The sequence below is a fragment of the Daktulosphaira vitifoliae genome, unplaced genomic scaffold (assembly GCF_025091365.1).
Source record: "Daktulosphaira vitifoliae isolate Bord-2020 unplaced genomic scaffold, ASM2509136v1 Scaffold_1, whole genome shotgun sequence".
Taxonomy (NCBI): domain Eukaryota; kingdom Metazoa; phylum Arthropoda; class Insecta; order Hemiptera; family Phylloxeridae; genus Daktulosphaira; species Daktulosphaira vitifoliae.
Genome location: NW_026099572.1, coordinates 25,964,766 through 25,978,528, shown reverse-complemented (window position 1 = coordinate 25,978,528; position 13,763 = coordinate 25,964,766). Strand labels below are relative to the sequence as shown.

General features: G+C 25.0%; 2 protein-coding genes across 3 annotated transcripts; one reads left to right on the top strand and one right to left on the bottom strand.

The window, feature by feature from the left end:
• Positions 1-905: 905 nt before the first annotated feature.
• On the bottom strand, positions 906-10,923 carry LOC126895762 (general vesicular transport factor p115). Its single transcript, XM_050667967.1, has 14 exons — positions 10,719-10,923; positions 10,417-10,645; positions 10,159-10,327; positions 9,666-9,762; positions 7,118-7,319; positions 6,736-7,060; positions 6,520-6,674; positions 5,254-5,456; positions 5,038-5,160; positions 3,227-3,337; positions 2,965-3,145; positions 2,688-2,887; positions 1,503-1,607; positions 906-1,368 (listed from the first exon to the last, which is right to left on the bottom strand). Exons 1-14 carry the CDS (start codon positions 10,794-10,796, stop codon positions 1,087-1,089), a joined length of 2,460 nt encoding a protein of 819 aa, XP_050523924.1. The 5' UTR covers positions 10,797-10,923; the 3' UTR covers positions 906-1,086.
• A 128-nt stretch (positions 10,924-11,051) lies between these two features.
• Positions 11,052-13,621, top strand: LOC126895763 (transcription initiation factor TFIID subunit 8-like). 2 transcript variants are annotated; one of them, XM_050667968.1, is made up of 4 exons: positions 11,052-11,286; positions 11,748-12,040; positions 12,392-12,542; positions 13,102-13,621. In XM_050667968.1, the coding sequence occupies exons 1-4, from the start codon at positions 11,166-11,168 to the stop codon at positions 13,377-13,379; spliced, it is 843 nt and encodes a 280-aa protein (XP_050523925.1). In that variant the 5' UTR covers positions 11,052-11,165; the 3' UTR covers positions 13,380-13,621. The 2 variants fall into 2 exon arrangements, with proteins under 2 accessions (XP_050523925.1, XP_050523926.1); XM_050667969.1 differs by lacking the exon at positions 11,052-11,286 and adding an exon at positions 11,318-11,605.
• Positions 13,622-13,763: the final 142 nt, after the last annotated feature.

Sequence of the window (13,763 nt, the reverse complement as noted above, 5' to 3'; positions counted from 1 at the left end):
GATAATTAAATAAAACTAATTGTATTATCGATGATTTGTAAATACTTGTTAAAGAATGAATTAATGAAAATTGTTTGGGAGAGCATATTAAAAATGCTAAATGAAAACCTTATCAGTAGTATATTTAAAGGAAGTATCCTGAGATTTAACAACCCCGTCCCTCCAAAAAATTTCAAGTAATAAATTATGGTAGGCATCGATTTTTTTCAGAGAGAAGAGATATGAATACTTTAGGTTTTAGGATGCCGCGTAGATTTCAAGAAATAAAAAATGTCACATTCCCTTACAAAAAAAAAAATTCTTCATATACACAATACTATTAAACGTTATTAATAGTCAGAATACGTAAATATCACATAAAATATAGTTTTAATAGCTTTAGTGAAATTAAAAAAAAAAAATTATATTCTAATTAATGATAGCAAAAAATTTAATATTGAACATAATTAATTAGCCTTGCACTCACATACAAATTTATAATGTGCTTAATATCTGACAAATATGTTTAAATTTTAACAGTTACTTAATATTTTATACGTGTGGTCATATAAGTCTTTGATCCGTCGAATACTATGCACGGTGATAATGGCCGTGGTAAACAACGAAAAAAATATACCAAGTATTTGACAGGACAATTAAATGATGTGTGTGGCGTGTTAGTACAAAAACGCTGTTTGTTAGGGCGCTCAATTTATTTATTTTTATCATCACCTCAGAAAGTGGTCTGAGGTCGCCTAATATATGTCAGGCCATTTGTAATTAAATTCAATTGACAATCCGCGAAGTTGCGATGGCAATATATTGAACTCGTGTAGTAATTTGCAAAAGCGGACGGAAATAACCAATAAAATTTTAACAAAAAATAAATAAACAAAATTACCACTAATAAATTAAAACACAATAAATACTTACAATAAATACATCTAATAAAAGGACATATTTAGTAATATTCTATTTAAACTTTCATTCAACAGAATATAATTCAACTATAAAATCATGCAGTTGGTATATATGGTAATATATGTATAAAAACTTTAATTTCTATAGAAATTCTGGTAAAACGATTTAAATAAAAATTTCAATTGTCTATACGTTCAAATCGTTTCTGAATAATTCAGCCAAGTGTTGTTTCTCTTGAATTTGCTGTTGCTGTTCTTGCTGCTCTAGCATTTGATGTTGCTCTTTTTGTAACTGATCTTGTTGTTGCTCTTGCTGATATTGCTCTTGCTGATATTGTTGTTGCTGAAGTTGTTGAAACTGCTGATGTTGATGTTCTTGTAGTTGATAAACCTCACTGTTGTCTAATGTTTGTGGTTGTTGTTGAATATTAGTTTGCTGTGAATATGAGGTTTCTGGTTGAGGATCATTCTGAAAAAGTACAGATGATATTAATTCTCTAAATATTATTTAAATTTCTAATTAATAACCAAATTTAAAAAAATAATAATAAAAATAATACTATAATTTTCAATAAGAAGACACTACTAAGCAAAATAACTTACCCAAATTCCATGCATTTCTAGGAGTCTTCTATAGGATTCTAATTCACTTTCTTTTTGTTGATAGGCGTGCATTAAATTTATATAATTTTCTTGAATTTTAAAATACTGAAAAATAAATATAATTTAAAAGTCCATTGTTGATAGAAACATGAGTACAGCTATTAATACATCAATAATTTATGGAATAATAGACCAGTTCAAAATGTTTCTAATACTGAGTAATTTATTACTACATTGACTGATATCCTTAATTTTAATTGATAATTTTTATTAAATTATAAACAAATATAAAAAAATTATTAATTAATTGAGTCAATGGTAAATTAAAAAAACTAAGTTTTACCAAAGACAGAAAAAACCATTTATCTAAACTGTATAGACTTATAATGAGTGTATTTTGTTTTTAACATAATATTTATTCAATATAGAAATTTGATTTAGTTTTTTACTAAATTATTAGAATATATATTAATTATATTTATTATGAAAAAATGAAAAATTGATTTGTTTGAACGTAGTACCTTTCCATATCATCGCCTAAATTGATATACTATCACTGTAATATATAAGCTTTAATACATTCATTAAAATATTAATAAAAATAATAAAACACTCCCAGAAGTATGTACAAAATTTTTTTTTTAAATTCATTTTTTTGTCTTTTAATTTTTGATGTTTTTTTAATTCAAGTATGGATACAAATGTTTTTTTTTTAATTATTCAAAAGTACACTTAAAGATTTGTTATATAAAACTAATTTAGAAAAAATTCACTCATTTTTGACATTTCTAAATAATTTTTAAATGTGAGTAAAAATAAACATGTGTTGATAACTTCATGTGAACAGAAAAATAAATGTAAAGAGGACATTCATACAGAACATATATTACAGATAAGTAAAATTACTTATATATCTTATGAAATAGTGACTTTACTATTTTAGAATGAAATGTTATACGTAAAAACCATAGGAAGGCATAGAACATCTATTTTCAAAGCATTATGTTACACATAGGTGGAACAAATAATAAGACATCAAATAAAATTGGTCAAGATCGGTATATTTGGTTTAAATAATAATGACAAGACATAACCCTTAGAAAAAAGAAGAAGGTAACAGAATATTTTAATTCATTCAAGTTTAACATATTCATAAAACAAAAAAAATTTTAAATTGAAACTCACTTCAGTTTTTAATCGCTCTGAATCATCTTTAAAATCATTAGCTAATCTGCATAATTCCTCAATTCTATTGGTTTTTTCAGTCAATTCATTTTTAAGAGAATCCACTGTATTTTGAAGCTCTTCAATTTGTTTTGTGCTTGAAGCCAATTTTTCTTGGTCATCTTGTCCAGGTTGTGTATTTAGTGTTCTCATTACCATTCCTTAGTATAAAAAATGTTTTAACATTTTTATGATTAATATACAAAGAAATTACATTCATAAATTAATATTTACTAACCTTCTAAAATTTTAAATAACTTACAAAACTCATAATCTAATAATAGATTAAGAGGATTATGAGCAGTTGGTTGTGGATGCTTGCTTGCTTTAGTGTAAGATTCATTTCTAGAAACATCTCCTAGTTTTTCTATAAAAGTTTCTACACCGATTCGTTTAGTTATTAAATGTCTAAGGCTATCCTGAAAAAATTAATATACTTAATAAATTATTTAAATGTACTGTTATCAAAAAAAATATTCATATGAAAATTATTATTTTACTTTTTTAAAGTTGTCAACTGTATCTGGATTGAAAGCTAAACATAAACCCATTATAAATGTACTTAAGCCACTTACAATTTCTTCAATTTCTTCATTTTCCAAACGATTAGCCTGTATATTTTTATTACAATAAAGTTTAGTTCTTTTTATCTTAATTTTAATGACACAATTATTTGGCTGTTTTGAGTTTGACTCTTGAAATTGAATTATATTTTTAAAAAAAGAAGTATTTATCTTTTATAATAAATATTTTCTTGTTGTATTCAAGTTGAAAAATATGACTATATCCCAAAAAAATGGTGTACAAAGAAAGGGTCTGATGAAGCTGTATATCTGTATCCAATAAGCTATACTTAAATTATACATGTCTGTTATAGTAAACTTATAGTCTTCTGATAAACATATGGTTGTTAAAATTAATGTGTCAGATTTTTCAATTTATTTAAACTATAAGACCTTTGTGCCAATTTGACGTTTTTACATATATATGATAAAAACTATTTTATTTTTGTTACGTCACTATTTAGGGGTTTAGCCTAAATGCCCGTCGACAGTATTCTATGGGACCAACGGGGAATAGCTGGCTAGGCTATATCTACCTTAGGTACTGAAGTTTCCTATTTAATTTATATTCCCTTAGAGGAACTACCAAGGGTCGCACTACAATATATATATATATAACACTTTAGGTTAACAACGATATAAATAAATATTTATTAAGCAATTGAAATATTAAATAGATAATACAACCTGCTGGACACCTAGAGATGTTATAATCCAACAGGGAGCTGACGATGACACACACACACACACTATAATATACGGGGTAGCGAAGTTAAGTTAATTATCAGATAAAAGTAGTGATCGCGAAGATGGTAAGATATCCCTACTGTCGTAGGGATATCTTATTATGGCACATTGGCTGTGAACTGCAAAAAGTGTTTGTGTGCAGTCCGCTCTCCTGTTAGTATTGTTGTATGTCACTGTGTTAATTATATATATATATATATCTATTAAACGGTACAACGATGTTATGGAAGATAGAGATATGGGCACATGCAAATGTGATCGTATCATTTTGAAATGGCTTAACATTAAGGGGTAATTTTTTACAGTGTTCTNCAATGTTATGGGAGATAGAGATATGGGCACATGCAAATGTGATCGTATCATTTTGAAATGGCTTAACATTAAGGGGTAATTTTTTACAGTGTTCTAAGCTACTAGAGTCTAATTTTTGTTTGAAATTTCAAAATCCTATCTTATGAGGAAACATAGATACAATGATACAGGGATTATAAAAACTGGGTGAATTGTATTATATAAAAATACACTAATATTGATAGAATTTAACTGTGCGTTTAGATCATAGATGTTTAGATGTTTTGATGGGTAAGTGAAAACTAAAAGGAATCTAAAAATTTATATGAATTAGCCCTTAACAATATGTATTAAAATAATTTTTTTTTCTAGTTTTTTTTATTATTTAATGATCAATTTATAAAACAAAAACTTAGCATACATATGTAAAAAAAATATGTGTTAAAACATACAGTAAAATTAGTAACTTCTTAGCGTCATAACAAAAATAAAATGAGGGCTAATTAAAAAAAAAAAAAATTAAGGTAATGTATAGCACATATATAATTTTTTTAACACGCTAAAAATGTGAGGTTCCCGAAAAACCCAAAAATCTTTAGGCAGTGGTGCAAAACATTCCTGGTATATCCAGCACTGTCTGTATCGCTTAAAGTATTATTAAAATTTTAAAGAAATTTAAATATCATAAAATATACAACTAATAAGCTCACTTGAGTGATAAAATATGGAACACCATTACTAATTTTTAAGAAACTCTCAACTGCCAAAGAACAATGTGAAAACCAAGTTGATAAAAACATTAGATATCCAATTTTACTTTGTGCTTTGTCAGTCTAAAAAAAGTAAGCAATAATGAATTCATATAGTTTTGTGAGTTAAACATACAAAAATATCATCAAAATCAGTATAAATTAAAAAAAACTAACCGCTTGAATAGAACTAATAATTTTTTGTAACAAAGTAGGTGGATTTTGATCTTTTGATGCTAACATAACATTAATTAATTTCTCTTTTCCATCAGGATTATCAATAAGAGCATGTGATAATGCAACTGATGAAAACCAAACCCCAAGTGGTTCTTTGCAAAACAAACCTTGACATAAAAGTTGACTGGCACAAGTTTCTGATACTATAAATAAAAATATTATTGAACACTAAATAATTTTTTGATAACCATGAGTTTACATTTTTTGAAAAATTTTAAACACAAATTTTAATGAAAGTTTTAAAAAAATATTTCTCTTAATACTCAAATTTTTTATATATTTATATTTTATTAAGAGTGAATAGAATAATGAAGTATAACTAACAAAAACTACTCCACACACATAAGTTTTTATGTTTAAAAAAAGGAATAAAATTTATGTTATTTAATATAGAGAGATCTAGCTATTATAGTACTAGTCCATAGTAATAATGAGAATACCTTGGTGAATTGTAAGTATATTAGATTTTCAAATACCATCATTATTGAAACCAGGATAATATCAGTTGATCAAATAGCTGGTTGACAGAAATGTTACAATAAACAAAAATGATCAAGTTGTAATTTCAAAATTACACTTTTTGGCTACAATAAAGTTTAACTATAAGGTGTATAAATATCTAATAAAAACAATCATTAATATTTTTCTATTTTTTCAAGACTTAAATTTACTTTGAATGACTTTTTTTTGTTTTAAAAAGGAAGGTAAGATCTGAGTAACAATTGATTATAGTGACAAATATCAGGAAGTATCAGTTAATTGAGTTTTTCATGCGTGGGTATTTCCATAAGAAGATGATAGTTGTTATATTTATTTTAAAATTAGGAAATTGATGAATAAAATATACACTTCACTTAAAATTTACAAATTGTGTTCAATTTGTTCAATTGTGGCTCTGTATAATAATTTCTTATTATAGAAAAAGGATCTAACACTTACTCGTATTTATGTTTGGTATTATAGAATTCTCTGAATATTTTGCTCAATTTGTTATAAAAATTAATTTAGTAGAAGGGAGTAAAAATGGGCAGTAATTTATTCATCTAAGTATATTTTGAAAATTTCTTTTGTCTACCACTAAATAATTAACATAAATACTTAATATATGCATAAAAAAAATTAATATAATGAGTTACAACTCTCTTCATTTTATACTTTCCTTTGTTTTATGGCTTTTTTTTTTATTGTATATTTAATTCATTTTACCTTCTTTTTCAGTTGGCAAAAGTTTCTTTACAATTTTCATTTTGCCAATTTCATTTTTATACAAGTAACATTGGAAACAATAAAGAACTGCACAGCGCATATCAAATGGTTGTTTATCATTTAACATAGACCATAACAATAAAACCAAAACTTCCCTAAAAATAAATAAATTATTAAAAGTTCTTGTGATAAAAATAAAGTCACTATTATTGTTACTTTGAGGATACACCAGTAGACTTAACAGCTTCAAAATACTGCTGGTTTTCTATGTGTCCTCGTATAAGCTCAGCCACAGTATTTATCGCTTCGGTCAGTGGATTTTTAGGCACACCATTTGTTATTATTAAGTCACACATGGCTTTCATAATTCCTGAAGTAAGCATTGCTTGTTGGCAACATGTAGTTGCTTGAGCAGGATTAGTGGGGGATATAAGTGTTCGTATTATTTGTAGTACAGCATGTACATTGTTAACTCTTTGTAATGGCCATTCATCATCAATTGGTAATTTTAAAAGAGGAAGAATTCGTGAAATATAGTTACCTAAACAATATGATTGAACAAATTATTAAATTAATAAATATATTTAAATAATTATACCTTCTTTGAAAAAATTTTGAGTTGAAATATTATTTCTTAATAAGGATAACATAAAATTTAGACAATCTTGAACGACAATTCCTCCTTCAGCATTGCCTTCTTCATTTATGACATCAAAGAGACGATCAAAAGCATTTTCAAAAGCTAATATTTTCTGGATATTTGCATTACTTTTGGTGAGTAGTGTTAATAATAAAACAGACTAAAATATTACACCATTATTAACAAATTTACAATGAAAAAATATGAATCTAAACAAGTTTTAAGCTTAAATTATTGATATATAAAACTTTTTAACATAAAATGAATTATAATAATAATATGTATTTTATCTTTTACACTGTAACAATATGTATTTTGAAGATTTTCATAAAACAAATTTGAATTACACAAGGTGTCCCATCAATTGCGCAATTTAAATAACAACTAAATTAATAAAGTTTATTTTAAATCTATTTATTTATATAATTTTATAATCAGCAACTATTTACGTTTAATGATGAAAAATAATATCAGGTGTATGATCTTTTCCACTTAGCCAGTATGTGTTGCATGTTGCCAACAAATTATTAACTTTCTTGCACAAATTAGACTGCATTTTTAAAATAATGACCTATAATTTCTAAATTAAATTTTTCAATTGATTTTGTTTTTTTATACATAGCTGTTCCTATAAAAATTCTAATGAAAAAAAAGTCACAAGGTGAAAAGTAACAAAATTTGACATTCTTGATCAGCTGTTTTGGAAAATTTTCTTGAAATAAGGCAACAGTTTCATGGATAATGAGGCATGTTATTTCATCATGCTAAAATCATAGCAATCAAATGTTGATATTATCTAAACAAAGTCATACTCATCATATTCTTTAAGTGCAGAATGCCTAACTGTTGTGATCACAGACGAATTAATTTTTGTGGACTTATATATTTTGCTGCACAATAACTTTTATTGTTTCATTGAGTGTAATGTGATCTCAGTGGTTTCACATTTTCAACAATATTAGTCATTTTAAACTTTCTTTCAATCAAAAAATTGTCCCTTGGTCTACAAATTTTTTTTGTCAGAATAGTATATAGTTTTTATTCTGTCACCTTAAGTTTTGTAATTTTGATTATATATTTATGTGATAAAAATATATGATTTTGTGAATTGGTCTATGAAAATTAATTATTCTAATTTAAACTAATTTTTTTTTCTTTATTTGAGTTATGCTATCTATACAATATTAGTACAATAAGTATAAAATATGATAATGATTTTTTGACTTCATTATTTTGAGAAGAGAAACTGCCACTGACAACACTCTTCTAACTATGATTTTAGTAACTAAATAATAGTATATTAAAACAAAATCATAGTAGGTACAGAAAATTAAAAAAATTTTCAAGAATAATGTCAGGTTTAAAAGTTGCACACTTTATGGGACACTCTGTACATGTTTTAATACAAGAGATGATTTTACTTTTATAACATACAATAGAACTACAAGTATTACAAAAAAAATTATTATAAAAATATCCAGGAAACACTAATTATATTATTATTGACAATAAACTCATTTTGTCAAATTTTGAGATAAGTGGTATTTTAGTAATTCTCTTTAAACTCAAAAAATTATTCCTAGAATACCTAAAAACACAAAAAACTTTTTAAATAATGAAATATCTTACTTTTGTTTTTGACTTATCAAAAACACATTTTCAAAATATGTTCAAAAATGGAAAAGTTAAAATTATTAATTCTTCCTCGTAAGTTATAAAAAATCTCCTACATTAATTATTTTGTCTATCAGTGTTGTTTTATTGAGAGATTCTTATATCTCTAAAAAATTTTATGAATAATTTAACAATAATTTAACAATATAAAATTCAAGTTTTCATTTATCAGTTANCATTAGGCAGTCTAAAGAGGTAGAAAATTTTTTTAAAGTTGTAGTACAATGATAGGTGACTAACAACAAAGATTATGCAAGTTTATAATATCAGAAAGTAGGCCAATTGAATAAATAATTTAATTTCAAAAACAAATATTGTTTTCTATTTAACAATATAAAATTCAAGTTTTCATTTATCAGTTATTAAGAATATAACATGACAAAATTAGTGGATAGACTGTGTCTAGATGATCTAGAAATCTAGATTTTTGCCTAAGTATAAGTTACACTATATCTTTCAAAATATAAAACAAAATCATTTTTTTTCTTTTCATAAATTTGTAGAATCCTACACTATAATTTCCAATTAAAAAAAATGATTTTAAAATTTAAAAAAAATCAACACAAGACTTTAAAGGTTCTTTTTATATTTTTGTTAGTTAAAATCTAGAGAGTTCAATTATAACTGAAATGAGTATTTATGAGAAATAATTTATTACTCAATTACATAATAACCTTTTTTATAATTGTTGTTTTAAACATTACAAAATATTGTAATTTCAGATTGTTATATTCTGAAATTGTTTCAAATATGTTAGACTACCACTATAATGAGTTGTTTTGTAATTAACATAAATATAGGATACTATGATAAAATAAAAACCAATCCTTACATTATTTCTAATTACTTCTCGACTGTCACTTAACATATCAATTAATTTGGAAACACCCATTGGACTGATCAAAATAATTTCTTGTACATCTTTTGCTCTACATAACCAAATTATAATTTGTTAATTGTACAAAATATTAAAAATATATTTTAATCTTCTGAGTAAATATTTTCTTCTAAATATAAAACGAGCTTAATTTAAAAGAAAAGTCAGATTTATTTAACCTTAATTCTAAGTTATTTGTATGATATTTCATACGCATTTGATTATGTGTATATTATTATATTGAAATTAAATAACATAATAATTATCGGAAGGATAGTGTGGATGAATCAAATATTAGGTGGTACCTAACACACATTACAACAAAATTTGGATAAATCCATCAAGGAGTTTACTTTTATGGGAAGAAGGTTTCTTCATTCATTAGAAGTTGCTATGGTAATAACATAGGTGTTATCCAAATGCATATTTAAATTTAAATTCAACTTACTTATTGGTTAGTAATAATAATAATAATTGTAGTGCTGGCCAGCGAATTTGAAAATCAAATTCTTCTAAATAATCAAGAATTAATGCAACATTTTCTTGTTTTTTTATAAAAATCTCAGTAAAACGTTCACCTAATTTATCAGAATCTTTTGCCGTAACATCTGGTATTTCTATAAAGACAAAATATAAACTCTGTATGCATTCAAAAAATATAAAACTATGCAATAAAAAAATAAAATAAACATAAACAATTATTCACCTTCTTCATCATATATTTCATTATTCATAATGATTTTTAATGTGTCTAAAACGTAACTAATAATCTCAGCATCTGCACGGTCTTGTTGTAAAACTTGACATAAAATATCCATTCCTTTAGCTCCTACTTCAATACGATACTTTCTAGATAAAGCTTTAAGTGCTCTACATGCATCACGTCTATCAGCTAACAATGTAGAGTACTGAACTCGTTCGACTAATCTTTCAACCTGGATAATAAATATAATATTAAGTGTTTTAAAATAAAAAATCGTTTAAACATAAATTAAAAAATATACATACAATATCAGCACCAGATGGTTGCTCATCAACTACTGGTGAGCCTAGCACAGATTTTAAACCACTTTTGAAATATTCCATAAATGTAATTTATAGTTAATAATCTACATTAAAAAATAACAGAATACTAAATATTCAAGTAAGTTCTCTGATTAATTACAATGATTTAAACATATATATATAGTTCTACTAAAAACTATAATCACTAATCAGAATTGAAAACATTGTTATCATAGCCACGTGCTTATTAATACCAACACATTTTAAGCCAAAATGAGTATTCGTGGAACTGTTGTCTACTATTTTTTTATGACAGCCTCTTTATCAGTTTATCAGTATTTATTCAACTGTCAACAAAATTGTTATAGTTTCGTAGAATATTTTGTTTCATGTCTAATATTAATATAAAATATTGTATTTTCTACTTTTAATTATTTATAAAAAATAATTATGGATAAAAGTATGGAAAAAAAGTTTTTGAAAACAACTATAGCTGGAATACTATTAGAAACTGGTTTTCATGTTGCTGAGCCAATAGTATTAGAAACACTTGTTGAAATATTATTCAGTTGTTAGTAAATTTTTCAATTAAAATAAATAGCAAACAAATTTTTATGAGTTCAATTAAAACTTATATATTACTTTAAAAGTGACTTTGACTCCAGTTAAATTGTTTCGCAATTGTAGTTTATTTTGAGTGGATATTTAAAATATTCTTGCACCTATGCTAGGAACAATTGTAAATTCTAGAAATATTCTCTTCTGTGGTGTAAAAATAATAAAATAGTAAAATTTTTATGGGCGGAAAAAGTATTAATTAGCATTCAAATAGAAACATTTATTTAAGGTCCTATGAAGTGGAATTCTTGATATGTGTTTAATAATATTAAGTAAGAGATGCTATTATAATATTATTAAACTGAATGTCTATTTTACCATAGTAAAGAAACAGAACTAAGTCATATTTTTCAATATTATGTTATGTTATATATGTCTTAATTACTTGTAGTGTTAATAAAATATTTTTTTTAGTATTAACCCAAGTTGGTACTAGTAGTCATCGTTATGCTGAAGTTGCCGGTCGTCTTGAACCATTGGGTGCTGATGTAATGATGGGTTTAATTGATATGGGCATTTTTAAAAATGCGTCCAGTCTTCTTAACTATGCTAAACGCTCTAATCGAGCTGTTCTTCCAAGTCCTACACCTTCCGTACAACCACGAATTACTAGTAACTTACAAGCTGGATCAAAGTTACCTCATCCATCTTATATTCCTAGTCACATGCCCCCTTTTCCTGATCCCCATGCTTATATTAGAACACCAGTAAGTAATCAAATGTTTATTTATATTTTTATGATAATGTAATAAATATGTATTAAACAAGTATGTTTTAGTAAATTATTATAAGTAAAAAATGTTTAGAGTTTGATGTTGAAATTAAAAATGTGGGATAATAGGGTCAATTAAAATTTTTCTAGTTTAAAATTAGTATTACAATGATAAATATAATTTTTTGAACTATAATATTTCTTTTAATTTACCATAGTTACTTTAGTATGAGCGGTGCTAAAAGTTAATAAAAATAGTCATTTTTAGAGAATCTGTACATTAGCATTTTGTTACTTCAAACCTTTGATTTTTATTTTCTTTAATTTTATAATAATTTATTTATAGACTCATAAACAACCAGTTACTGAATATGAAGCCATACGGGAAAAATCTGCTATTCAAAAACATGAATTGGAAAAATCATTAGTGAAATTCCTTATTAAAACTGGTCCTACTGAAAGTTTGTTTTTAAATCAAGAAAATGACTGTTTTCCTTGTGAGTTTTACTGAATTTAATAAAAAGTTTATTGGATTCCTTTTATAAATTTTTAATATTTTGTTTACATAAAATTTATGAATAAATACAAAATATTTTTTGTATTGCTCTGTAATTAGAAAGCATGATTATGAAATGTTACCCTTAAAATTTAGTTGATTGTATTATTCAGCTTAATGGTCAAAAAAGAAAAAATCAGTAAATAAATGAATTGTTTATTTATTTAAAAGTAGTTTAAAAAATACTAGTTGTTGAATACGTTATTTAATTATTGATATAGTAAGAAAATGATTAACTATCTATATCAATATAATTTTTTCTGAATTTTATACAAATTTAATAGAAATTTTTCATTACTTATATTGATACATTAAAATATCAAAATTTTTATACCTTCATTACTATACCAATAATTTTTTTGTGTATTTTTTATCATCTTTTTTAATTTTAGCACCAAGTATCATTACTCTGCTAAATTGTATATAAAGCCAGCATTTCTGTATAAAATACTCTTATTTTTATTTGTAATTCACCCTTTTATTTTATAAAAATATTTTAGTAATAGCAAATAAACCAGTCCAGCCAGCATACTTATCAGCTCTCTTACCAAGTGATCAAGTATTTGATGATGAATCTGATGACTCGGAAATTTTAAGAAATAATAAAGATATAAAAATAAAAAAAGATGTTAAAATTAAAGAAGATTTTGATGAGAATGATGATCAAGAAAATGAAGAAGATGAAGAAAATAATATAGATGAGTCTGAAATAAAGCAGGAAGAACCTATTGATAATCCATTCTTAAGACCAGTAAAATATCCATTATCTTCTTCATAACATTAAAAGGATCAAATATTTAAATACTTTTCTATCATTGTGAGTGTAAGAATAAATGTAAAACTTAAAGACAAATTTATTTGTTTTTTGTGTAAATTTTCAAGTATATTGTAATTAAAATATTAAATATTGTATGTATTTTTAAACTTTAATATAGATTTAGAAAGAAATATTTTTTACAATAAGTTTTTTTTCTATTTTCACTGAATATTAAATAAAAGTTTTATCACTATATCAGGGCAGTGGCGGCACTAGGCGTGGGCGAAGTGGGCCATTGCCCACAGCCTCGCACCTCAAAGGGCCTCACGTTCCAAAGGGACTTATAATTAACCATAGAAAAATATGGGAGAAGTATCTATACAAAAATTCTAACAGTATTATTAA

Excerpts from the sequence above, each read along its gene's own strand:
- LOC126895762 (XM_050667967.1), bottom strand. The coding sequence starts at position 10,796 with ATGGAATATTTCAAAAGTGGTTTAAAATCTGTGCTAGGCTCACCAGTA. Across the intron at positions 10,646-10,718 it reads AACCATCTGGTGCTGATATT|GTTGAAAGATTAGTCGAACG; the intron begins GTATGTATATTT and ends TTTATTATCCAG. Across the intron at positions 9,763-10,158 it reads TTATTATTACTAACCAATAA|AGCAAAAGATGTACAAGAAA; the intron begins GTAAGTTGAATT and ends TTGGTTATGTAG.
- LOC126895763 (XM_050667968.1), top strand. The coding sequence starts at position 11,166 with ATGGATAAAAGTATGGAAAAAAAGTTTTTGAAAACAACTATAGCTGGA. Across the intron at positions 11,287-11,747 it reads TGTTGAAATATTATTCAGTT|TATTAACCCAAGTTGGTACT; the intron begins GTTAGTAAATTT and ends TATTTTTTTTAG. Across the intron at positions 12,041-12,391 it reads ATGCTTATATTAGAACACCA|ACTCATAAACAACCAGTTAC; the intron begins GTAAGTAATCAA and ends ATTTATTTATAG.